This window comes from Pieris napi, chromosome 5 (assembly GCF_905475465.1).
Source record: "Pieris napi chromosome 5, ilPieNapi1.2, whole genome shotgun sequence".
NCBI lineage: Eukaryota > Metazoa > Arthropoda > Insecta > Lepidoptera > Pieridae > Pieris > Pieris napi.
Genome location: NC_062238.1, coordinates 8,775,563 through 8,801,192, shown reverse-complemented (window position 1 = coordinate 8,801,192; position 25,630 = coordinate 8,775,563). Strand labels below are relative to the sequence as shown.

Below are 25,630 nucleotides of genomic sequence, written 5' to 3'. Positions count from 1 at the left end.
AACCCTAATTCTCTCTTGAAAATTTTCAGCTCGGCCATTCGTCATTCTTTGTCCGTTAAAACACCTGAGGCTGTCATTCATATTCAGCAATAAATCAGCTTTATTGTGTAACAATATTTCTTTAACAGTAAAACAAAGTTGCGTCGATTGTAAACTAGTAACAACCGGTACATGCTTATGCACACAAACATAATATACGCAGTGTTGGCCTAGTTCAAAATGAGACCTTAATCCCTGAGGTCGTAGGTTCGATCCCCGGCTCAGCACAAATTCGAGAGAGTTTCTGTCTATGTGCGTATTTAACTTTCACCCATAAGGAAAACATTTGTGCCCGTATTATCTCGCCTAAACTCAAGGACAACATAGAAATATAATTAAAATAAACCTGAGAAAAGATATTTCGCGAATTATCTAACCTAACATTAGTTAAGTTACATATATATATAATAATTAAAAGCGTTATGTTAATATTCATCTTACACTTGTAGCCAATAAATTGTAAAACGTGTGTGTGTTTTGGTAGTATTAAATGAACCCTTTAGTTTTTCATAGATTTATAAATTGTAATATGATTCTTGTTACCGAGAATGAATAGGTCAATTCAATTACATTTATATTCTTAAAATGACTAGATAACAGATGTTGACTTGGTATTAAGAACCAAATAAGTTAAGTAACAGGTTTTTGTTAGTTCAGCATCGCTAACCCACTACCCCTCATTTTATGTTATAACCCCTTATTGTAAACGATTAAAGACAGTTGACAAGTTTAATTTATTTGAACATCCCTTAAACAATCGTCACCAAACTTAACTAGCGTTAAAGAAATATATATAAATTTTATACAACAATCATAAACGCGTTAAACCAAGAATATCGGTCGCCTTTAAAATTATGTCTAACAACTAGCAGCTTAAACTCAGCAGCGGAACACGAAAGCACCAATCCATATTATTTTCATCCATTACTGGCATGCCAAACCCTCGTCAGAAAGTCATCATACCTCCGTTTAGCCAGAAAATGTTGCCAGTTTTTGCGCAATTCTAAATGTATTTGAATGGAATAAGATCTAAACAAAATAATTAATTTTGTCCTAATATTAACGATATGAACTGTTTACTGTTTTCTATTCGGTAGCTAAAAAACGACGAAACTAAAAACTTGTAGTAAGTAAGTACTTTTTTTACCAAGGCCCTTCCACATCCTACCTTAGCAAGGTATATATAGCGACAGCACGAATAAATCAACTTGTAAATATAAATCTCATTCCATTATGACTGCAATTTTTTTTTATTGATTTTTTTATGTACAGTATTAATATTTTACCGCTAGGTGATTAAGGTGCAGTACGGGTCTTATATTAATTGGGTGACTATGGTATACGGCTTTTTATAATAATAGTAAAATTCGGACACGAAAACTAGCACTAAATATTATGATTTCATTTACCCTAAATTATTATTCGAAATTAAAACATTAATTACCAAGTGGCTTCATTCACTTAACTACGAAGAAACTGAATTGCTAGTTCAAACATAATTTTACCATTCTTGATTTCCTCATTGCACTATTTACACTATTTTGCACTACCACCCTCCACCTCCCATCCCATCCATACCTTCCTTAAGATTCATTCTGGTGCGTACGAATGAAAACCTGTATATCTCAACGATGTAAACCTATATCCTTAGTTTTTTAATTAGTCTTAGATTTCTGTTTTTCTTTATAATATAGTATTTTAGTTTCAAAAATTGTTAAGTTACTATTTCGTTATACCATTGGAAGAGCGGAGTACCCTGATGTACAGGGTACAAGGTACTCCCTAGACTTAGTTCAGGGGCTCCAATATCTGTTAAAAATGTAACTTGTTATTGAATAAAGATATTTGAATTTAAAACAAAAAAAATCGTAGCAAATCTACTTAAGAATTGCGTTAGTATTTTTAGCAATCCAATTATTTTCGGCCTATCAACAATTCCCTGTAGAATAAATAATCCGCACATGGCCTGATAGTGTACATATTATCGGTTTGCGCTTCGGCAATTCTTCGATGTATGGTGCCATAACAGTCCCAGTAATATTCTAAAAGTATTGTTGTTTATGTTTTCTAACATAACCATGCAAAAGGTTTAACAAATTGATGCTTTAATAAGTAATTTTATCAAGTTGACAGAGCAAATCTTATTATCTACAAGCTATTATCTTGATAATGTATATTACAGTGACAACTACACGACAACTATCACAATAGTTATCTGCTAGCTATTGTAATTTGATAAATTATTCCGCTAATTAATGTTTCAATTAAATGCTGGTATTATGTAGAGGGCTTGAAGCTGAATAGTGCGCAATTCACATGAGTTAAGTATAACTTACCGCAGCGAGAATTTCGATGGGTGTCTGTTACTATACATTCTGAAAGACTGACATAATTCTTTTTACGAGACATTTAGGTACAATAACCGAAAATAGCACCTACGGCTGGATTGTTACTTCTATTTTTCGATTAATTGTAACTCGGGCAAGTGTTTCTATAATTTTTTAATATATAAAATTACTCCTTTTACAACACGAAAAATATATATAGATTATAAAAACAAATTAAAAAAAAAGATATTTAAATAAGTCTAGAATTATCATAAATTACTCTTAAAATAAACTTAATAATTTAATATCAAATTTGCAAGTCTCTGTAATTACTTTAAGGTGAATAATAAATGTTTTCCTAATCGTATCGTTAACACCCGTTAAAATTTATTAGAATTATTTTCCAAGCATAAAATTTAATTGAGCATGGGGTTTATTTCTTAAGAAGCAGCGTTTCTATTACCTATATAAAGTTTAAAATTATATTATACAATAAAACAACTGAATTGTGAAAAATTTACGTTTTAATACCTGAGTTGTTAGCTATTTATACTTTAGATTATAGCACACTTAAAATAAAAATTAACAAAATATTTTAAACTTTTTGATGACGAAAAAGTAACTTGTCTATAACATTTAATATTAAAAAAAATTATAACAAAAAAGTTCCTTTTATTAAGTATTGATGTATTTACATATATTTGCAAGTTCTATGTTTTAAATATAAAATATATAACTACTTCACGTACATACCCTCACATTTACACCATCACCCATCACAGCCAAATTAGGTATTACTTAGTTAAATGTATTGAATATTTTTTATTGTTTATTCCCCTTAAGTAAATGTTTGAACCTTTTTGTAAATATTAGACGTAGACATAACATTTATTACTCACAAGACACAAACACAGAAACACAAAAAATATTATTAATCAAAAAAAAAGAAAGGAAAATATTTGTTTTTAAAGAATTACATTATGTAGAGTTATGGATTAATAGGAACACCGTAGCACTTGAAGCAATTACGTAGCAGCACCCGTAGCGACACGCGTAGCGATAATATGCTACCAAATTCATAGCAACAACGACGAATGATAACTTATTATCTCATCTTTAAGGATCATAACATATTATAACTACGCTATGTAGTCATAAAATATATAATAATATGTGACTTTTAACGGTCAAGACTAAGTATTTATAGACGTTCAAATGTGTAGCCCAAAAACAAACACAATAACAAGTATTAATGTAAAACGTGCAATTTTGAGCTTTGAGGTCGTACATAAAGACACTTTATTGTCCAATTAACTTTTGTTTGTCGGAAAACGGAACTGATTGATATAACTAAGATCCAAATAATGACCTGGTATGTTAAACTGATCACTTACTAGCTTATAGAAAAGTAACTATTGAAATATACCCCATAAGGAAGCTAAGGGACACAAATTCAATATTTTTCACACTTGCACCAAACACCTAAAAGTGCTTATGAACATATGCACCCATACTTATAATCTCGTTAGAAGTAATGATGTTTAATAAAATGATTTTCATTTGTTTTATTTCATACAATTATCAACTAAATAAATGTTGCGGCATTCCAGAATTCTTAACGTGAATATAATTATTTCATATGGGGCTTCAAACAGTTCTTAGTGTCTGGTAATTAATCCAATTAATCTCTATATTTATTATAAACAATTAGTTTTCCGTGTTATTGTTTTACTCACAAGAGCTATTAATACACTCGTGTAAATCATTATGTACATTACTTACATTACAGTGTTACAGTCTAAGGTTGTGGCTTTATTTGTAGCGATTTATCTCCATGGGGACGAAGATTTTGTTAATTAGGTTTATTACAATACTTCAAGTACTTTACCGTTAAGATACGAAATAATACAGAATGCTTATTTTGTTACAGTTAATGTATCTTGTTTGCGGTTAAATAATTTTAACGTATCAATCGCATTTTCCTTTTTAAGTTTTAATGTATAATCGGAAACACTTATCTGAAGATACATATGTCTCTAAACTCTTTTCATATTTTATTTTTCTTCTTTGCCGTCTGATCGACGATGTTTAATTTGTCACTTTACATAATATATGTAAGATGTTTTAATTTTTTTCATGATATAATTTTACTTTATATAGGCTTTAAATGTTGTTTCTTTTGTATTCACAGAGAAACGCAGTTGCGCCTTATTTATTCCCAGTACTCGTATAAGCGATTGATACCATATGCCCATGGTGAGCTTAATGCTAAGCCAATTAAATATTTAAGAATCCCTCGCGCTCAAGCGCCGCACCAATTTCGTTCCAAATCTGTACTGCTCCAATTAGCAAAGCTTAACACTAAGCCGTGTGGAACAAGCCGAAAATAACAAGAGTGCCACGTGAACAAGCACGGATTTGTCCCCGATTTTGTTTTAATTCCTGTCAAAATAACACATTCGTTCGCTTTAAACGCATAGCCTGACAGCTTTATTGTTATGTATGGCTGGTTATTTAAGGTATTTAGTGTTTTTGCAGTTGTAAAATTTTAGAATTGGTGTAATCTCCCTCTGTAGGTGTTTCTTTTTTTTCTATTGAACCTTATATTTTAGGGTTGCATGGAAGAAATCGCTTGTTATCGATAAGGCCGCCCGTTGCCTAATAACTTATGTAACCTACTTACTTTTTGGTCCTTTTTTATATGTATAATTATGTGTATTATGGCAATGAAGTATAAATAAATAAATAATATATGGTTGTGTAGTTGAAATCATGTTTATGAGTTATGTAATAAACACAATATTATAATTACTATTAAGTATAGTTAATTGGTAATTCAATTATAGTAATACATACATACTTCATATTTAAATATTTTACTAAATAACCACAGAGCCGCCTGTCCTGACTTATTTTTCACATTTCAAAGAAAATATTAATAAAAAAATACAAGTTATTTATTTAGAAGCGTCCCTGAACAGTTTCATAGGTAAGATAAAAATGTAACACAACTAAAATAAATAGGAATATAATAGATATGAAAATATAAACACAGCAATTTAGAGTACATAGAAAAGACAAAACAATTACAACAATGTTTTTAAAAGGCACTTCAAAGCAGTAGGGAAGAAACAACATTAAAAAGGGAGTGTTATAGGAATTACATATTAAATGAGACACAAAAACCGATTCTAGTACGCGAATAGGCACATCAAATTTATTGCGTGGGTGAAGAGACCTGGCTGCGACATTAAATGTATGGGCTATGAAAGACTTTTCTTAATTGATTAAGTACTTTTCGAGTTTACACAACAAACATTCAAATATTTTCTTTTTATAATATTATAATATAGATTACAGTACTAAAATCGTACAATATTCTTACTGTTTAACTAATTCACTGGCTTTACTTAAGTAAACACGATATTTCACACGTAAAACTAAAATATAATTCATGTCAGTATCGTATAGTTTGATTTATACAGCTGCAAATTGGGATCACGTGTTCAAATTTATTGTGATCTCACATCGCGTATATGCTTTGGTTGTACAGGGATCTTCTTATATTTGTTACCTTTTTGTTGGGATATTGTCCTTTCATTAGGTAATGGAGATCTTTGATAAAACACCTGCTGCCTGAACCCATAATATTATTTATTCAGCGTAGAGGTAATGCTATATAAGTGCTGAATATCGATTTTAGAGTTACTTTGTAGGCTATAGAACTCACACATTATCAACATTTTTCTATTTAATTTGTATAAACATGAATCACCCAAATATGTAGGTAATTTTAAAAACAAATTTTAGCTTTTAGAGCGCTCCTAGATTTGTAGTATAACTTAAATTGTAATCAAATTATCTGTGGTATGTATGTATTTTATGAATTAATAATGGTGACTGGTCGTACTTGAATTCGTGTATGCGGTGATGTTGGTTATTTCGATTATGTGTTTGCGTGTTGTTCCCACGAGAATGTAAGCGCGTGCTCCTATTTCACCATGCCTCCTGCTGATAGAGAACAAGTCTTTGTTTTTTTTATGTTATTATTATTAATTACTTGATATGTCTTGTGGAACAAGGTGTAATGGCTGAAGCTCCTTACAAACGTTGTGTGGAAAAAAAAATGGCAGAGAGTTTATTGCCAGTTCTTCTCTCCCGTTCTACGCCCTTGATTTGAGAACTGGCAGTAAATGTAAAATTAGAAGCATTATAATGTATTTCTTTACTGACGAGTCATAAGTGTATAATATAATACCTAAATGATTATTTTTTTAAATAAATCTGTTAGCTAATTGATTGAATTTTTCCCTTAAATTGTTTTTAAGTAAACATTAAAAAGTAAATGTACAAATGTAGCAGTAAAATAAATTGCTAGCACAGTTAATTCCTGAGTTCGCAATAAAACCTATGAATATTTAGAAACACCTGAAGGAGCATTTACAGTCGTTCGTTTACGAGCCGACACGGATCTTTAGAGGATTTTTTACGAGCGAGCGAATTGCTTTTGGAATAAGATATAAGCTGAAGCGATTTATTAAACACTTAATTGTCGCTTTCGGGATATTATGCTATACTGAAAGTTTTGGGTATTTGAATATTTTGTCTGTGGAAAATGTCACCTAGTCTGTGGATATTGTTAGATTTTGTTTACTCAAACCCAGTTTTATATTGGATTGTATTTTTAGTTTTAAATAGTATGTTGTAGATAAAAAATATTTCCTGCAAAATATTACACTGCAATAGCAGCGCCTTCAAAATTTCTACTGTGTTTTGAAATTATTAAGTAATTATTTATGCACGCGAAACGTCGGTTAAATTTAAAATTATGTAAAATAATTGTAAATTTATAACATTACATAACTTCAATCCAATAAAAAAGTGTTTTCTTTAATTATTAAGTAACTTAAAACTACTGGTACCTCTGAATTATTTATAAAAGTTTTGTTTATTATTCATTTCAAGAAATATTCAAATATTCAAGAAATTCAGTAGATTTTCTTTACCAAAACACAAAATAAACCATTTTTTAATGAAATAAGTGTAATATAGGATACTAAAATTAATTTTAATTAAATTGCACTTATTGAATTTACTTAGTGGTTACATGTTTTCAAACAAATGCATTAGAAGGATTTATATCCTATATAAATATACCTTATAAATCAATCTCCTTGAACCACACAAAACAGTCATTATAATGGTCGGAATCGGCAATATTAATTTTTATGGGCACCATAAATTCCTGCTGATTCCCTATCACCTTAGCCGAAATAAGAGAGGGCAATAAGATTTAATTTATTACCGATGTTTACAGTAAATAGATTTGAATTCTGGAATTAATTCGTAAACGTTATATATTTTATAGTAATACAAGCTATCGCTTTTTGTAGATTCTTTAATATTGTGAAACATTTTTTGGTTCTAATATCATTAGTTTTCGCAGCGCATGCGACGAAATATATTTTAGAGGCATTTTTTTACACCTTGGGTAACATTATTCAAGTTTTAGTAGGGTTCCTTATTTTTAAGCAGTGACGATGTAGCATTCAAATGGTGATTTTTTTTAAATTGGTCCAGTACTTTTTGAGCCTAAAGTTACAAACATACTTACATACAAATCTTTCCTCTTTATAATATTAGCATAGGTAAATTTCTAATCAATAAAATGTAGTATATTGTAGTCGCATTATACAAGTATTTTAACCGATTTGATTTAATCAATTTAAAAAAAAAACTTTAATACAGATTCTTTGTTTAAACTATGTTACTTCTAATTTGAGTAGATGTTACTTCCCGTTAGGATAGTGTAATGAATGAATAAGTGAAAAATTTCAAGTTATTAAAGTAACGAATGCGAAGAAATTTCTCAACCTTAACGAAACTGCAATTGTCAAAGAGGCGTATAAAGCAAGGATCTTATTACTATTTATTGTGCTATATTGAATTAGCACTAGTTATAATAAGTAAAAATAAAAGTTCTTAGAATAACAAAATAAGGAAACAGGAGCGTTTCCGGAGCACAAAGTTTATTTCCGACAAAAGCTCGCGTCACTTCACAAACTTCAGTCCAAGTTTGAACATAAATAAAATGCGAATAAATGCTTTTGTCTACTTTGTTTGGGATGTTCGGTTGAATTAAAGAATAAACTAAAAAAATAACTGAAAAAATCTTCTATAAACAAAGTTTTTCTGTCGCGTTTTAAGCCATATTAAGCTTTGCATCAAACTGTTAAACCAGTGTTTCCCAACCTTTTTTGTGCCCGACCTTAGCCTACATAAAACTATTTATGCCCTTTGTAACATACATACATTATATATTTACAAAAAAATTGTTAACTTAAGGAGTTTCAATGATAGGTTTTACGAATAAATCACTAGGAAATTGTAAACGAAACATTAAGTAATTTTTAAAACATAATGAAATTTACTGATATTTCTGATACTGAACTGAAATTTCAAATAATTTTACTAAAGATTTTTCAATACAGCTTTAGTGAGATCCTTGCGCTTGATGCTTGCTGCACAGTGATTTTAAGTTACGTTCCAATTTGGTTAGCTTCAGTCTCAAGTCTCCATGTTGTGTTATCCACCAATTCGACTTAGGGACCTTCAAGAAAAGATCATACCAAATTTTAAAACGCCGGCAACGCACTTGCGAGGCACTCTCTGGCATTGAGAGTGGGCGGCAGTATCACTTAACATCAGGTGAGCCTCCTGCCCGTTTGCCCCGTATTCTATAAAAAATATCCAGCTGATTTCGATTGCCCCTCTTAACAATCAAATTGCCCTCCTGTGGGGCAATAGCTCCACATTGGGAAACACTGTGTTAAATTCTCTCAGTTAAACTCCGCTTTGATTTCAAATTTTTGGATGTCTGTGGTACGTAAGTAAGTTAAACTAGTCATGACTAATTGAAACAATAAATGCTATTTAACCGGACTCTAGTTTATATGTCATATATACGTAAACTGAGGGGTATATTATTTACTAAGTCTATATTAATAGAGACATAAAAAATAAAAAAGTCCGGAAACGCACTTGCGCGCCTTCTGGCAATATAAGTGTCCATGGGTGGCGATATCTCTTTAAATCAGGTAAGCGTCCTTCCAGTTTGCCTCCTATTACAGTAAAAAAAAGACATTTTCCAAAAATCCATTTAGCAAAAAAAAAGTTTTTGATAAATTCTGCATAATTTTTGTTTCGGCGAGAGTCAAACCCTAAATGCCGTTCCGCTATGACCACCACCAATCCACTGAGGTGACTTGTTTATTCTTATAGGTTATACCTTCAAGAATTAATATAGCCTCCAATTACGATTTTTTCCAAGCGGTTAATAATGTTAATCAGAGACGCTTTGATCGTTAAACAATTCGTTTCCGCTCTTTTATTCAACGAAAATTTCATCCCCTCAAGACTTAATTATCAACGGGAGGTAAGTTTTCATTTTATTTGCCGAGGTTCCTTTAGTCGGGATCATAAATTTTTACTTTAATTGATACTACACTTTACTAAGCTTTAATGATCAGAAAACGTTAGCATTCGCCAAGGAAATCAATACTTTCATAATAATGGGCTTATAATTTACATTTTTTACTTAATAATTATTGCTTGTATAATCTTCATTACTTACACTGCTAACTTTTACTAATATTATCTACTATATAAAAATAAGTTGGGTTTTCCTTCCTGAAGCTATAACTCCAGAACGCACGAACCGATTTCCACGGTTTTGCATTCGCTGGAAAGGTCTCCGTTAGGTTTATAGCAAGTAAGTCTGAGAATCAGCTACTACCTATCTTTCAAACCCCTAAATGATTACGGATTTTTTTTGTTTTTATTTTTTTATGATCCTATTTCTATTGAACTAAAAAAATGATTCCTAGAAATAATATACATGGCAAAACAACGTTTGCCGGGTCAGCTAGTTATTATTATATTCTACTAAGCATTAATACATTCTTATTTGTTTGCGACTGAGGCGCAAACTAGCTGATGTGGCAGAATGACCAGCGCTGTGGAACATTCTGGTCCTAAGTATAATGCTGAGCCAGGGCCAATTTTTTTTTATTTGATTATTGTTATTTTGTGTGTTTATGTGTGTGTATTTTTGTTTGTAATAAGTGATATGTCTATGTTTAATCTAGAAGAACAATGTAGCAGAGTTGTTAAGCGTGTTAACAATTGATGTTTCTGTTTGATTGTATATACTCGGCGCTAATTATGATAATAATTATTCCCGTCAAAAACGTTTGACATATGGGAGTCGCAATTCCTTTACATATTTTGTACGTTTAGACGGAAAACGAAAAACTTATTACCCGAGGAAAAAGTAAGCGGATGGAGCTGTATGCCTGCACGGTTACGAAACAACATCAATAAATAATTATGATTCATTTATTATTACTTCTGTTGATGGCCGGTGGAAGAATATATCTAAATATATATCGTAGTCATATATTAATGAAATCGTTCTTATATTTTTACGTATAAAAATCAGTGCCGCAACAACCTCTTTAGGTCTTGGCCTCAGATTTCTGAATCTGTTTCATAATCACTTTTAAATCTAATAGGCAAGTAGGTCAGCCTCCAGTGCCTGACACACGCCGTCGACTTTTTGGGTCTAAGACATGTCGGTTCCCTCACGATGTTTTCCTTCACCGTTCGAGCAAATGTTAAATGCGCACATAGAAAGAAAGTCTATTGGTGCACAGCCGGGGATCGAACCTACGACCTCAGGTATGAGAGTCGCTCTCTGAAGTCACTAGACCAACACTGCACATTTTTACGTTTATAGGAACTTTGGAAAATTGTCAGTCCTGAAAATCGATTCTACTACAGGCTACATATGACATTGCGAAAAGGTATTGAAGGACTTGTGTTCCATCATGTACAACATATAGGAAGAAAGCAGAATCCTGTTTCAAATTTGCAGCTATGACTATGCAAGTCAAGATATTTTCCTTTGAATTTCCATTCAAACTTAGTCTTGGACTTGTAAAATATCACTCGAATGTCGTTGACAAGTGCTTCGGGGAAACTCGATATTTTCAAATAGAGCTTGCATCAGTAAGCACCTGGCTTGCAGTAAATGAAATATTGTAGCCAAAGGTATTGAAATTTATACCAAACTAAAACTTGAACTTAATAATAATAGAGTCGCTTTTAGTATAAATGTGAGTTTTGGGACCCTTCTGTAACGTAAAGTGCTCTATTTGACAACTCCGATTTAGACAGTCTGCAAATTAATCTAATAATTAGTTACGAATATATGGAATAAGAATCTTTTTGAATCCAAAAAAATCACTGAACGTGTGAACAGCGTATTGGATGCATATATTTGATTATTTTTCCGACCCAAATATCGGCCAATAGAATTGCACCATTCGACGTCACGTGGTACAACCTACATGGTATTATACTGATAATTTTTTGTGAAAATTTTCTCTGGTCGTTGCTTCAAGAAAAGTATTAAGTAGTTGTTTTATTCATTATGAAATTCTTCTTTGTTAACTGTACATTTCGTCTCATGGTGCAATTCTATTGGCCGACATTTGGGTCGGAAAAATAATCTCCCGAATACCACACGAGCTTCAAAATTATCGGGCATTTCCCTCAAGGTTCCCTGCAAACAAATATAGTCGTCATGACGACTATATTAATTGTTTGCAACGAACCTATCGGGAAATATCCGATAATTTTGAAGCTCTTGTGGTATTATAAGTGAATAATGCTTTTGAGATTTATACAAATATTTAACATAATTCGATATATTCGCACGGTTTTACGTGATTTTGCAATGTTTATTTAATTTTTTTGCCTCATATCCACTGTTAATTTGATGGTCATAGATATGGAGTTTTAATAAAAAAAATGTATAAGCACAATGACTTGATCAATATGAATTTACACACTCAATACTGACTTTGTGAATTATTTGACCAATTAATTCTCCAATAAAGCCTAAAATCCTAAGTTTGATTTCCATCAGTACTGTATTTGTAACAGTTTTAGTACTGGGCAGAGCACCAATTTAATAAAATAGAATTATCAGTGAAAACATAACGGAACTTTAATGTTGATTTATTTTAACACTAACGTATGAAAACTGGTACTAACAATTTCAATAATCATTCTTCTTCTTCTCTTCTTTACAGACAAGAATATCTGCCTTCCAACTCGACCTTAGTGTCTGACACTTAGCTCACGTAATAAGGTAAAATAAAAGATAAAACAATTTTGTACAAAATATATTTTTCTCAACATTTTAATTGATAACACAAGTTTTCGCACAACAATTTCTCTAAATGTTCATAAGTATTCAAAAAATTTAACAAGCATAAAAAAATTAGGAATTCCAGTTTCATTATACAAAATACGGGGATTTTACCGAAATAAAATGATTTTTAAAATAACATTTACTCAAAGTCGGGTAACCTAAATCTATTTCTAATATCTTCATTATGTTCACAGCGTACATCCGCTTACTGAATAAAAATACGAAAGCTCCTCGCTAGGTTTGCCTGTCTTACCTTTTTGCCTAACCAGGCACAGTGGAATCATTATTATAAAGAGAACACTGTGATAATAGTGTTCTTACCAGTGAATTTATGGCTAAAACACAACTGCTTATTAAAATACACATTTTTATTAGCTAGCAAACACGTAATAGATGCAGGTAAAGGTATTTAATTAGTTATATGTCGCACTGTGATAAAAATAGAATGTAAAACTAATTACGGCCCCATTTTTAAATGTAATGACGAAGAATGTGTGTCGCATGTCGGACAAGAGATTCTGTTGACCAATCACAATAGAACGTAGCGCCCTGTCATATCGTCTTTTGTTTTACATAGTCACCCACTAGTGATTTACTTTCAGTTGATTTAGTTTTTATTAGGTAACGGTTAGTATACAGTCTTAATCATAAACGTATTAAAAGCTACAAATATAGAAAATGTTTGGTCACCATGATAAAATAAAGTGTACGGGAGATTGATATAAACGAACGTTCTAAGACCGTATATTAAATGTTAACATAAGAATTTTCGAAAAATTAATATACATCACAACATGCGAAAATATTCAAATAAAACTGAAATACGCCGAGATTACTGAAATTGCAAAGTTATTGAATTCCGTAATAAGTGGATGAATTTTTCCGAAGTTTTGTCCTAACGAAATGAAAAATAAAAGAAATAACTTTGATCTACTTCGGTTGGAACAATAAACTTAATTCGAGAGCTGATGTTGAATAAAACATGACGAGATGGATACGCTTAAACTGTTAAGACTCTCGATAGATCCATTACAATTCTTTGTTTCAAGCTGATAATAATCCTCTTACAGAATTTACATTTGTCTATACGTCGTTATTTTTGATACTCGAGGATTCCAAAGTAATTGAATTTCCCCAAAACACATTAAAGTTGTTTTACCACAGAAATATTTTGAACAGCCTTGCGATTCTGTAACTCACTTTTCGAACTCTCACAACTCGTTCATCAGTCGTAAAGCTAAAAATAAAAATAAATATTAGTCATTTTAGATTTGAGCGCGACCGCCGCTGTGAAAACCGCTGTGTGAGTTTGAAAAGTGAGTTACAGAATCGCAAGGCAGGTTGGCGAATTTTATAAGCTTAGCAGACCTTGCAGAGTAATTTTACATTCAAGAAACAATTAACCATATTGTTATTTTTACCTTTGCATGTAATAAAAGGTAAATAAGTTCAGTTTGACTTCGTCTTTTACGTCTGGTTTGCCTGGAAGAAACTTTTAGCAGTAAAACTGCACACTTTCTTTTGTTTTTTTTTCCCGTTTTGTGTGATGGAAATAAAGTGTTATTATTATTATTTTTAAAATATGAATTTACTTGGACTTATAAATTGAATCGTAGCTTAACTATAGATGTGATATGATATCTATGTTACAAACGGCTTAGGATTTAGGCTCGCATTCAGTCATATATGTAAATACTTCTTTCCTCCTCGTCGCCTGAATTTCCACAACACAGCGCTATTAAGACAACTTCTACCATACACCACTTCTGGAACCTTCTACCAAACACGACTTAGGGGCATAGATGGAGGGGGATATGGAGGACATCTTTCTGTATCTGTTTATCTGTAAAAAGGTGATTCAACTGTGCCCTGCAATCTAAAATAATAAATGATTTTCCCGACTACCCATAAAATGACATAATTTGCGAAGTGAAGTTGCATATTATCAGAACATCATGGAAATTAGCTTTACTAATATAGGTAGGAATAGTTCCGATTTGACAAGTAAGAACTATTTGACTCATAACTTTTAACTTTAGTTAAATGAATTGTGTAATCAAAGTACGATATAAATAAAAACAATTACCATTGCGTTCTCATTCATACATTCATGTACCTGGGCTATACAACTAATCGCTAATTTGTGCAACGTATTTAATAATATGGCTTAATACATGCTCATTACTTCTTAACTACACCTTAATATTATGAATATTTACATCATAACAGTTAAAGACCGTAGTTAGAAACAAAACTTTTGTTGAATCCTCTGAAAGTACTCATAACAAAATGATTCATAATTGGGAGTTCCATTTTCAAAATCGCTTGATGTTATTACTTATAACATTTGCATATGAATGTTTGTTTAATAAATACTGATTTGTTTTTGGCTCCTGTTTTTCTCATTAAAAAAAGTAAAATATTCACATCGTTCAGAACGTTTTTAACATACTTTAATATTTTGATGTATGGAATTCACAATCAATCAGTAGTATTAAATTGAGCGCGTAATTGTTTTGACGAAGACAAAATTATACCCCAGTAAGATTCTTACTTAAATAAGCACGTCACTAACTACTATCACTTTTAACTTACCTATAAGTTTGCGAACACTAGAGTGCCTTCAAAAGCCAGGCCAACAAGCCAGGAGTTCACTTAGTAAGCTTTTTGATTGATCATCAAAGTAAAAATATGAAAAGCCTTTACAAAAGGCTAGTGAAAGCACTCAAGTGCGCACATCTGATGATGTTCAAAGCGTTCAATATCAGGATATCTAGAAGGTATATACACTAATTACATATTTTGAGTGCCATAGTCTATTACATAGTACATAAATATAGAAAATCTCTATTTACGTAACAATAGAGTATGCCACAATGTGCGTATTAACTAAGTTTTTGTATTATTGACAAAATAAAGCAATAAATTTAAAATGACATACACAGACCAACAGTTTGTGTTTATGATATATTAATAATCAACAAGAGATTTCGGCACTCAATATAGCGTCTGTCAATGTAAGCTCCAGTCCAAGGGTAGGTCTCTGGATGCTGAACGAGAATGCAGCGTGGGCGGCGCGTGCGCACCGCGAGCCGCATGTCAGTAGTCCAAGGACTCCTCGTCTGGGGAGCGCTTGCGGCAGCAGAGTCGCCAAGCAGCTCCAAGAGCACAAACGCTAATAGCGATTGCTAGTGCTGCTCCTAATACAGGTGCCATCCAATCTCCGCTCCCAGCCATATGCGCTCCTGTACATAGTTCTGGAGCTTCATCATGTAGCTTGCCCAGTTCTCCAGTCAATGCATCCAAATACCCAAGTCTGCGCAAGCTATCTTCTGAATAAGCTTCTCTGGCTCGTTTTTCTTCAGCCGTCCAATACCTTCTCTCACCACTGGTTACATTTGGGCAATTCACGACTCCATTACAAATCAATCTAGCAGGAATACACAGAGCTTCTTCTCCCGGACATATGAAATCACAATTGTGTCCGTCAATTGCATATGAACCGCTATCAGTCAAACGCGATGTCATTAGTGTCCCATCGGAGTTTTTGGGTAAATGGTACAAACCAGTCCAAGCAATTTTGAAAGCTGCGCGCGCTGGTGATGCACTTCCAATAAAAACGATTCGGATGGACCTTGTCTTCTCTTTTTCCATAACCAGAGGATCGTCTAAAGATTCGAAACCAAGTTCACCAGCAGAAAGTATGGGTAGTTCGCGAGCTAACGAAACGTTTTCTCCACAAACTGATAGGTAGGGTTCTACTCTTCCAGGTAGATATATCTGTATGTTTCCATCATCGCAATGTCTAGACGCGAATTTGATGCTGTCGAAATGTAACCAAATATCCCTTTTCTCCTCAATTTCAAGATCCCAAATACATTGGATCCTCTTTGGTGGTTCCGTATAGCCCAATGCTTCTAGATGTGGGTACACGATTTCGCCATCTGATGCAGCAGCTAATACCGCTGGTCCACAGAGGGGTCCGTGAACAAACTCATATCTGGCTTCGAAGAGTGGAGAAGGATTTTTAAAATAGGAAGCGGCAGCATGCGCATTGTCAACGATCAATTGTAAGTTGAGTGATTCCCCAGAAGACACAACTCTATACGGTCTGGAACGGGTTACAGTGTTTGCGTGTTTCGCGCACAAACAGGAGCCGATGGAGCGTTGGACAGCCAAGTGTAGGGGAAGGGGTGTTGTCGTCATTCCGAGTGAAAGGTTGGCAGCTCTGCCAGTGGGGAATGGTTCCCAGATGATTAACTTGTCAGCTCTGTCTTCGTAACAATTCTGACACGAAACGGGGGTGTAAGGATGTTCCTGCAATGAAGATTTATATAAAATTCTTTAATATTTAGAAAACATTTTTATAATAGTTGCTTTTGTGAAACTTGTATGCGTTTCGTTTATCTCTCTGTTTCAAGCGAAATCAGAGCAACACATCAAAATATTAATTCAAGTCCAATAAATTCAGGTTTAAAACTCAATGAAAGCATACTTATTTATTGAAAATCGAGAGCCGTAAATGAATCAATCGTACTGAAAAATAAAATTTTAACGAAACACCTATTGATTAAATGAATTGATGTTGAATCATATAACAGTCTGAAATATGTTTATTCAATTCGTAGTAAATATCGTAGAACCAAAGACTATTGTTAAAGTATGAGCGTAAGATGCATCCGTGTTTATGATATATTAATACATTTACACACATATACATTTAAAATATAGCCATAAGATTTTTTATTTATATTATGGATTTGGTTTCGTGTTATTTTTAGGCGTTTATGAAACGTTGAACAGATGTTTATGAGTTTTAATATATATATTAGATGCTTAAATATATAATATATTCATACAAATAAAAATGATAGTACTTTCTATCTAAAAACTCAATAAGGTTTATAATATGCATGAGAATTTACATATAACTATTGTTAATAAAAATTTATTGTAGTAATAGTGTAGTAATTTATGTCACAAAAGGTACATATATATAGTATAATACAGTAATTTAAATATTATAAGCAATTGGTTTAGTAGTTCATTTTTGTAAGTAAAACCTTCAGAGCTAAATAGTGGTGAAAAGCATAGACAATGTGTGGGTCATAAACCGTTCACAACCCCTCCCCCCCTCCCTTTACGTAATACTTGAACGGCCCCTTAGCTATAATAAATTGAAAATGCATGACTATCTATGATCTTCATTGTCAGTTCAACTTTAAGACCCAAAGCTATTTTTTTATACACGTTATACACGTTATAGTCGTTTTTGCAATTTTTAACAATTAAAGATTTCTTAAGCCATTTAGTATAGATTAAATAAGTTCATCAAAGGTTTCACTGCCCTAGCTCCCTTAAGCTAGTTGAGCATCCTATATATATTGTTAATTATGTAGTAATACAATGAACTACTTTAAATAAATTTAGTGTTTCAAATGAAAGCACGTCACTTAATGATCGTAAAATACTGAAACAGCTGTCTCTCAATTTTATTTTAAAACTGTATAATTTATGCGTCAATCATCATTGATATAAATACAAATTAATATAAAATAACGCTATGATAATGAGTAATGCCTGATTATCGTGTGCATTAATTTCCCGCCTGTTATGATTTTATTTTGTTTTCGATATTATTCGTGGATATTTTAAATGACAAATTATGAATATTTGCTTTTGTTACTTCCAAATATACCAAAATATGATTAAATGTTTTGATAAATATTAATATTGCAATGACGTATTTCACAATTATTTATTCTGTATTGTATTGTCGTCCATTAAATTGTGTTAATTATATGAAAAACTTTGCAAGGACAAAATGTTTAAATAGTTAAGACCGATTTAGAGCATACGGCAGTACAAGACTACTTTTATCTTCGGAAGGTGAGCTTCAAATATTATCTTAACGTTGATTCATCCTACGGCTCAGACAGATAAAAATTATATATTTCATACAAAAGGCAGAGATAATAACTAATATATTTCAGCATATTAAAGGAAATAAAAAAAAAGTGCGTGCGTACAAAGTACACATATCAGAAGTGAAACTTCTTTGTAAATTAATTATTACTAAGTTAAAGCCCTAATAGAGGGTCATGATCACCAGTATATGATCACTGCATGTCTTTGTATATCTATATTCACACTGTTAACACACTGTATATGTGCTAATGATAATATAAATAAATAAAAATCTGCGTTTACTGCACAAGATGTTATTCGACAGAATTGCCATCTAAAATTCTAATAATATGTAACTACTAAACGAATACTTCAACCAATGGCGTGTATTTTTCTTAATCTCTCCTACTCTGTCTCTCTCAATCTTTCTCACTATTCTCTCTCCCACCTCTCGCTCCATTGCACTGTGCGTGATGCGACGTTCGCTCTATCTCACTCTCTCTAAATCGGTCTCAATCACACTCTCTCTATTCTTCGACAAAAACGATGCACATCTTCGTGACGCTAATATTATTATTATTGCGTTTCATCCGTAAAAATTTTACCCTCATGCCTAAAGAAGTTTCACTTCAAATATTAGGTGTGTCTAAGTTATCGGAATGCCTTACCTTAAAATTCACGCTCAGTATGGTCACAATAACTCTAGCATAGATTCTCTTGTCTGTGACAAATCTGTACAAACAATGGACGTCTTCACCCGGTGGAGCCTGTTTGTAAACTAAGGTGTTGAGTGGTGAACGGAGTCTGCCAGCTCGTTGCTTCCAGGAGGCAATGACTTCGTCACACGCAGTGCCGCTTACTGGTTCACCGAAGCGTGTGTTGTTGAAGAAGTCATAGTGAGCCCAGTAGTAGAGGGACGACCTGGGTGTTAAGTATGGTATAAGTATTAAAACTATTATATCCTAAACACTATTAAAAGCGAAGTTTTACTGTGGCAATGTATACGTAGTGTATACCCGTGATTGACCAGTAGAACACCTATATGATTTATTTGACTGAGAGTAATAATCGAAGAAGATTGCGTGTCAGGAACGGGAAATATTGGCCTATAACAAAGCCAAAATTGTAATGGACCTCGATTAGATGATTAGAGCGTTATTATTAGCCCATTCGGTATTGATTGGCGTGGGTAGCCGTGGGGAAACTAATGGGGAGGCCTATTATTTTCGGTCCCTTCGAGCTTCAAAAACGTGAGAATGCGATCAGTTCACGAACTTTGGAGAAGGCGAGCATATAGGAATTGATATATTATAAAGTGTGTCTTTCATATGAAAGTACGTACGACCTTTATAGGCTGTACATGTCTGCTTACTTTTAAAGAAAGTATTTATTAAATTTAAAAATATAATAATGCTCCAAGGTTCTATACATAAATAGAACAAACCTTGGAGCATCGATGGCGGAATATTTGAAATTCTAAAAAAAAGGGTGCGTGTACTTATGTACGCGCATAAGAAGTTATACTTCTTTGGCATTATTAAAAATAGTTTTTGATTGCATACAAATAATTAATTACAATCAAATAATCAAAGACTGGAAAAGGAGTCATTATAGTCAATAAAGTTCAGTTTACATTTTAAAAATTAAATAAATAAATATTTATTATTATTCTCTTACATTAAGTGTAACATAAATTCTATTATTATTCGAATGTTGTTTTTAAATTATGTCCAATGCCGTAGCAACTTCCGTGGCCAACTTCATACTGATAATTTTGTGTCACGGTGCGCGCGCATCGTAAAATTTCACTCTCATCAATTTTTCATAACGCGCCTAAAGAAGTATAACTTCAAAAATATTTTAAAATTGTGTATATAAAGTGTATAAAAGTAATTTGGCACTTTCTTTTGCAAACTAGCGAGCTATAGAATTGAATCCCGTTGGGGGTCTTCCCTGAGAGATACGACCTTCAACTATTCAAAGTTAGAGTGTACTCCTCCCTCAAAGGCCGGCAACGCACCAACTAAAAATGGGTGTCTATGGGCTGTGATGACTGCCCTTTTTGGGCGTCCAGTAGGCTCATTTGCCACCCTTTTATATAAAAAAATAAAAAAGCGACTTTAAATACTTCCCTACGTGTTTAATTTACTTATCTATGATATAAATAAGAACTTCGAAAATCTTTTGACCTTAGTTGACCGAAAAAAATGATGACAGACACATACACTTAATGAAGCGTCTGGAAACCTTGATATATTATCCTATTCAATTATTATTTCCAATAATATCACCAACAAACTGGTCCAACTAATAACCTCGTTTTTGAAGTCGTTCAAACGAATTTGGTGCGCTACCTGCGTTAATAGTAGTTCGAATATATTTCTATGTATTATTTTCAGCTTATAAAAAAAAGCAGCTTACCCACTGTAACTTCCAGTCTTGCTCTCAAATCTGACAAACATAGCATTTCCAGTAGACACAAAGTCATGCTTCTCCATTGGTCTACTAAAGGTGTCGCAGAAGGTCTTAATAATTTTTGCATCGTCAGGACGAGCTGCATCATACAGCGTCAGGGACTCCCCACAGTCACCCGTCCATGGAACTATTGGTGATTCTATGCGGTTTATCCGAAAGCTAAAAAACAGTGAGATATTGTCAAATGAATGAAGAATTACCTACATACCTAGAATTTGAAATTGCACAGTAACTTAAAATTGGATGTACAATATTCAGACGCATAGATTTGCCTCATGTGTATATAAGTTTACTCTACAGGAATGAACACATCAATAGCTGTTTACGTATATATGTGTAAGTTTAGTTTTTTTTTAAATATTATAATTGACAGAAATAGATGAATACGCGATAAAATAATATTGGCCGCATTTTATATCTGAATAGCTGTCACTTTTTTTTGTTTTTTTTTTTAATTCTTTTTATAATTCTTGCTTTTTGCCTTAGAAATTCGACCATGTCCTCCATGTATACGGTTTAGGCACGGCCGGTACCGCACAACCCTCCCAAAGGCCGAGAACAAATTTAAATTAAATTAAAACTTGCCCTTGAACCGGGAATCGAACCCGGTACTCCTCACCTAGCTGCCACTTAATAAGACCGCTAGGCTATGAGGCCCTTAGCTGTCACTTAAATACAGAAAGCAATATAAAAAGTAAATCTATGTGGAATAAATATCTCGCATTGGAATTCTGAATGATACCTATTACTCTTTCATACAGCCTACTTCAGGGAGGCCTACTTTTCCGTATTATCTTTATGAAAGGCATTAGTGCTATTGATGCTCGATAAGAATTGATGGCTGATACATAATACTACCTACAAATGGAAACTATAAATAAATGCCAATGAATAGGGCCTTAAAAGCATATTTTAGGTGAGAGAGATATTCGTAATAGTTCAAATTTTATCAGTATATTTACCATGACAGTAAATAATTTAAAGATCTCGGATCTCTATTTATTAATATAATTGTTAATTTAAATGTAAAAATTGTCATATTAGTTTTTTTTACTTTTTTGCCTTAAGCGTAGCAAAACTAGTTTAAAACGAATACAATAAAACCCGTTTAAGATAATTTTGTTAGGAGTCACCTGATATGCGAAAAACTAATATTTTTTAGTAGGATTACTTTGTCTAGTCAGTGGCTTTATATCTATAGGTCTACTAAGCGATGTAACTCTGTTTATAAGATTCATAAAATAAAAAAATCAGTGGCGCTACAACCTCTTTAGGTCTTGGACTCAGATATCTGTATCTGTTTCATTTTTAAATCTATTAGGCAAGTAGGTGACCAGCCTCCAGTGCCACTCACACGCCGTCGACTTTTTGGCTCTAAGACATGTCGGTTTCCTCACGATGTTTTCCTTCACCGTTCGAGCAAATGTTAAATACGCAGATAAAAAGAAAGTCTATTGGTGTACCAGCCAGGGATAGAACCTACGACCTCAGGTATGAGAGTCGCACGCTGAAGCCACTAGGCCAACAGCTTAGACAATTAAAATATCTACAAATAATCTAAATAAAAAAAACTATATACTGTATCTAAAATACTCTATAATTGCTTGTTATGATTACTAATAAACAATAACCTACTTATTGTCTACACGTTACAAAGTTAATACTCTGAGGTTCGGGGATTGAAATTGTATGGTGTGAAAATCTTAGTAGCAATGATCATTTTTACAACACCGATTTGGTATATAGTAAAACTTCCTTATTATGCCATACTTAATAAAAGTTTTAACAAAGAATCTAAATTAACTACTCATTTTGTATGTTTACAAGTTTATAGTAAATTAAATAAGAATGTTTATTACTCTATTAAGGACTAACCTTGGGAAATAGAGCCTAACCACTTGTCCGGGGAAACCTTGCATCAGATACGTGCAGGATGTATGGGGAGGATACCAATGGGCCACGGAGAGAAAGATCCCTTCCGTGTCGCCAGATCTCTTCAGGGACTCCGCTGTGAGGAGCCAGTCACAGTTTCCGATCTTCGATCCTGGGGCTTCCACGTGACCTGGCCAGTTCCCCACGTTGAAATGGAAGCCAGTGTTCAATAAGGGACCTAAGATAAAATGGTGTTTAATGTTATTTGGTCCAATACAACGTAAATTATTACAGTATTTTTTAGTATATGCAAAAATTTCGCACTACGCAATTATTAAGGCAGTGTATAACATGTTGTCGTTACTCAAGTAATATATTTAAATAATTCATTTTCATATATTTCTAACATGTATACTTAAATTATTGTTGGTTTGGCGTGTGTTTCATAAGTTTTTGCGAATAATTTAAAATTGCAATTAAGATTGTTAGAAACTTTATAGAAAACAAACGATAGACGTTTTGCCAATTTGCTTAGCATTCTACTTACTGCTGTTTTTCAACATACAAGGTCAGAAAGCTTACAAATATGGAAGATATTTTACAGAAAATAAGACGTAAGAAATGGCCAATATTCATTACGCCGTTCAAGTATTACGTAAGCAGATATACTGTAATCTATCCCCCCCCCCTCCTCTTGTTAGGAAAAGTAAGCAAAGCTCTCAAAAATAGTACATAAACGTATTATTTTTTTGTAGGAATCCGCGAAAATACATTTCTTAAATAAGTAAAAAAATACTGTTGACGTGACCAAATAAGAAGAGGACCCCCCCTATAGTGCTTACGTAATACTTGAACGGCCTCACAGTGACAGACCAAATGTTTTATTTTATATTGTATTTAAAATTATTGTATGTCTCAGAAAAATCTATCGAGTACGATTCAAGTATCAAGTTTTTAATATAATAAAACTCATCTTATACATTTTTAAGCAAGATTGGCCTTTTTAACAGACCTACACTGAATCTAGAATTAGGTGTGTTGAAGCCTTCATATAACAATCGTAAACTATATAATCACTTTGAACTAATAAAATAGTACTGAAACCAAGTTAAAATTAACTTTCTAGATCGTTGTGGACGTGATGAGTAAAGTTTCATTCGATCTTCAAAGTTATCCCTGCCCCAGTCTCCAATGGATAAACTAATATGATTGAATATGTATATGAAGTTGTTTCTTTATATATGTGTGTATAAATAAAGCGGTTACGGTCGTGTGTTCGAATCACAGTTGAGCAGAAATAGATTTTTCTTTTGCACATTCAACACTTGCTTGTTAGGTGAAGAAAAACATATTGAGGCAACTGTCATGCCTTAGACCATAAAATAGACGTGTGTCAGGCACAGAAGGCTCACCTACTTGCCTATCAAGAAATAAATAATCAAGAAGCAGAGAAATCTGATTCTATTATTATTGTAGAGTGAAAATAGATCTTACAGTCAAAATTTTAATAAATTCACCATATATCCAATTGGAAATCAAAAAGTCTAAAGCCTATGTTTAAATCGGTCTTTAATTATTTAGAAATTAAGTTTTGTTCTGAAATACTTTAGATATATCATTATGGTGATGTCTTATTTATGGTATTCCTCTTTATGCGTTAAATAATTGATATTATTTTATTATAACTAACCTGTATATTTTTAATAAATAACTTATTATATATATACATATATATATATATGCATATGCACTTGACACTTGGTATCAATTGTACTTTTTTTTAATTTAGCAATAAATCTTACTCAACACTCGCAACATATCGTAAATAATAAAAAGTTCAAGTTAAATAATAAAAAAAAACAAACATTTTTGATTGTATCTATCAATAGGACGTTTGCCTGAAACTAACTTAATAAACAATTATTCACATTAACAAAGGACACAATAATTCACTTAATATCTAAAATTTTATTCTATATTTTCGGGTGACAATTCACCGCTTGCCTTGCTTCGTGAATACAAACTTTCGATGGAACTAGGTAGGCTATTAAAAAAGCGTACGTTTATAGTATTTATTACCTGCTGGTGAACTAACGAACTCCACAAATAGGTCTTGTGATGTCCCAATGATGGAGTACGGGAACTTGCCCATACCGCAGAATGTACCAATCACAGAAGCTGACTCGTCTTTTCCGTCATAAATCCTTATGTAATCATATGGACAGTTTTCCGAACCTGGAAACAATGTATTATTAAAACTTCTACGAACTGAAATATTCAGTAACGGATATAAACGCCAATGTATTTCATTAACATAAGCGTGGTACAAAAGAATTTCAGTCAAAGTAGACAGCGAGATATATTGCAAAACATTTAAAATGTCGATTTGTGATAATAAATTCGCGTTTGTATTTGTTAAAGAAGTTTATTTGTCTTAAATAAAATTAAAAAATAATGATTATTAAAAATTCTCTGCCGTGCGATTCTGTTAATCCGTGAGTTCACCTCGCACTAACAACGCTCACTTCGTCACTCACGTTATTTTTCTAATCTCATGGTATTCTGTTAAGCAATTTTACATTACGTCTTGATAAGCGGAGGAAGCTTCTTGTTTATTGTTTATCAGAATACCAAATCGTAAAATGACCGCTTCACGACTGATTTGAGCGCGACCGCCGCTGCGAAAACCGCTGTGCGAGTTCGAAAAGTGAGTTACAGAATCGCAAGGCTG

The 25,630-nt window shown here is 32.7% G+C and overlaps 1 protein-coding gene across 1 annotated transcript in view; it reads right to left on the bottom strand.

Annotated features, from left to right (window-relative positions):
• Window positions 1-14,642: 14,642 nt before the first annotated feature.
• Window positions 14,643-25,630, bottom strand: part of LOC125049639 — an 88,219-nt gene continuing 77,231 nt past the window's right edge. Inside the window, exons 8-12 of the mRNA XM_047649034.1 lie at window positions 24,979-25,134; window positions 22,903-23,137; window positions 20,974-21,186; window positions 19,221-19,473; window positions 14,643-16,962 (exon numbers count right to left, since the gene is read on the bottom strand). Coding sequence (XP_047504990.1) covers window positions 15,745-16,962; window positions 19,221-19,473; window positions 20,974-21,186; window positions 22,903-23,137; window positions 24,979-25,134 — 2,075 coding nt within the window. The 3' untranslated portion in view covers window positions 14,643-15,744. The remainder of the gene's footprint in view (window positions 16,963-19,220; window positions 19,474-20,973; window positions 21,187-22,902; window positions 23,138-24,978; window positions 25,135-25,630) is intronic.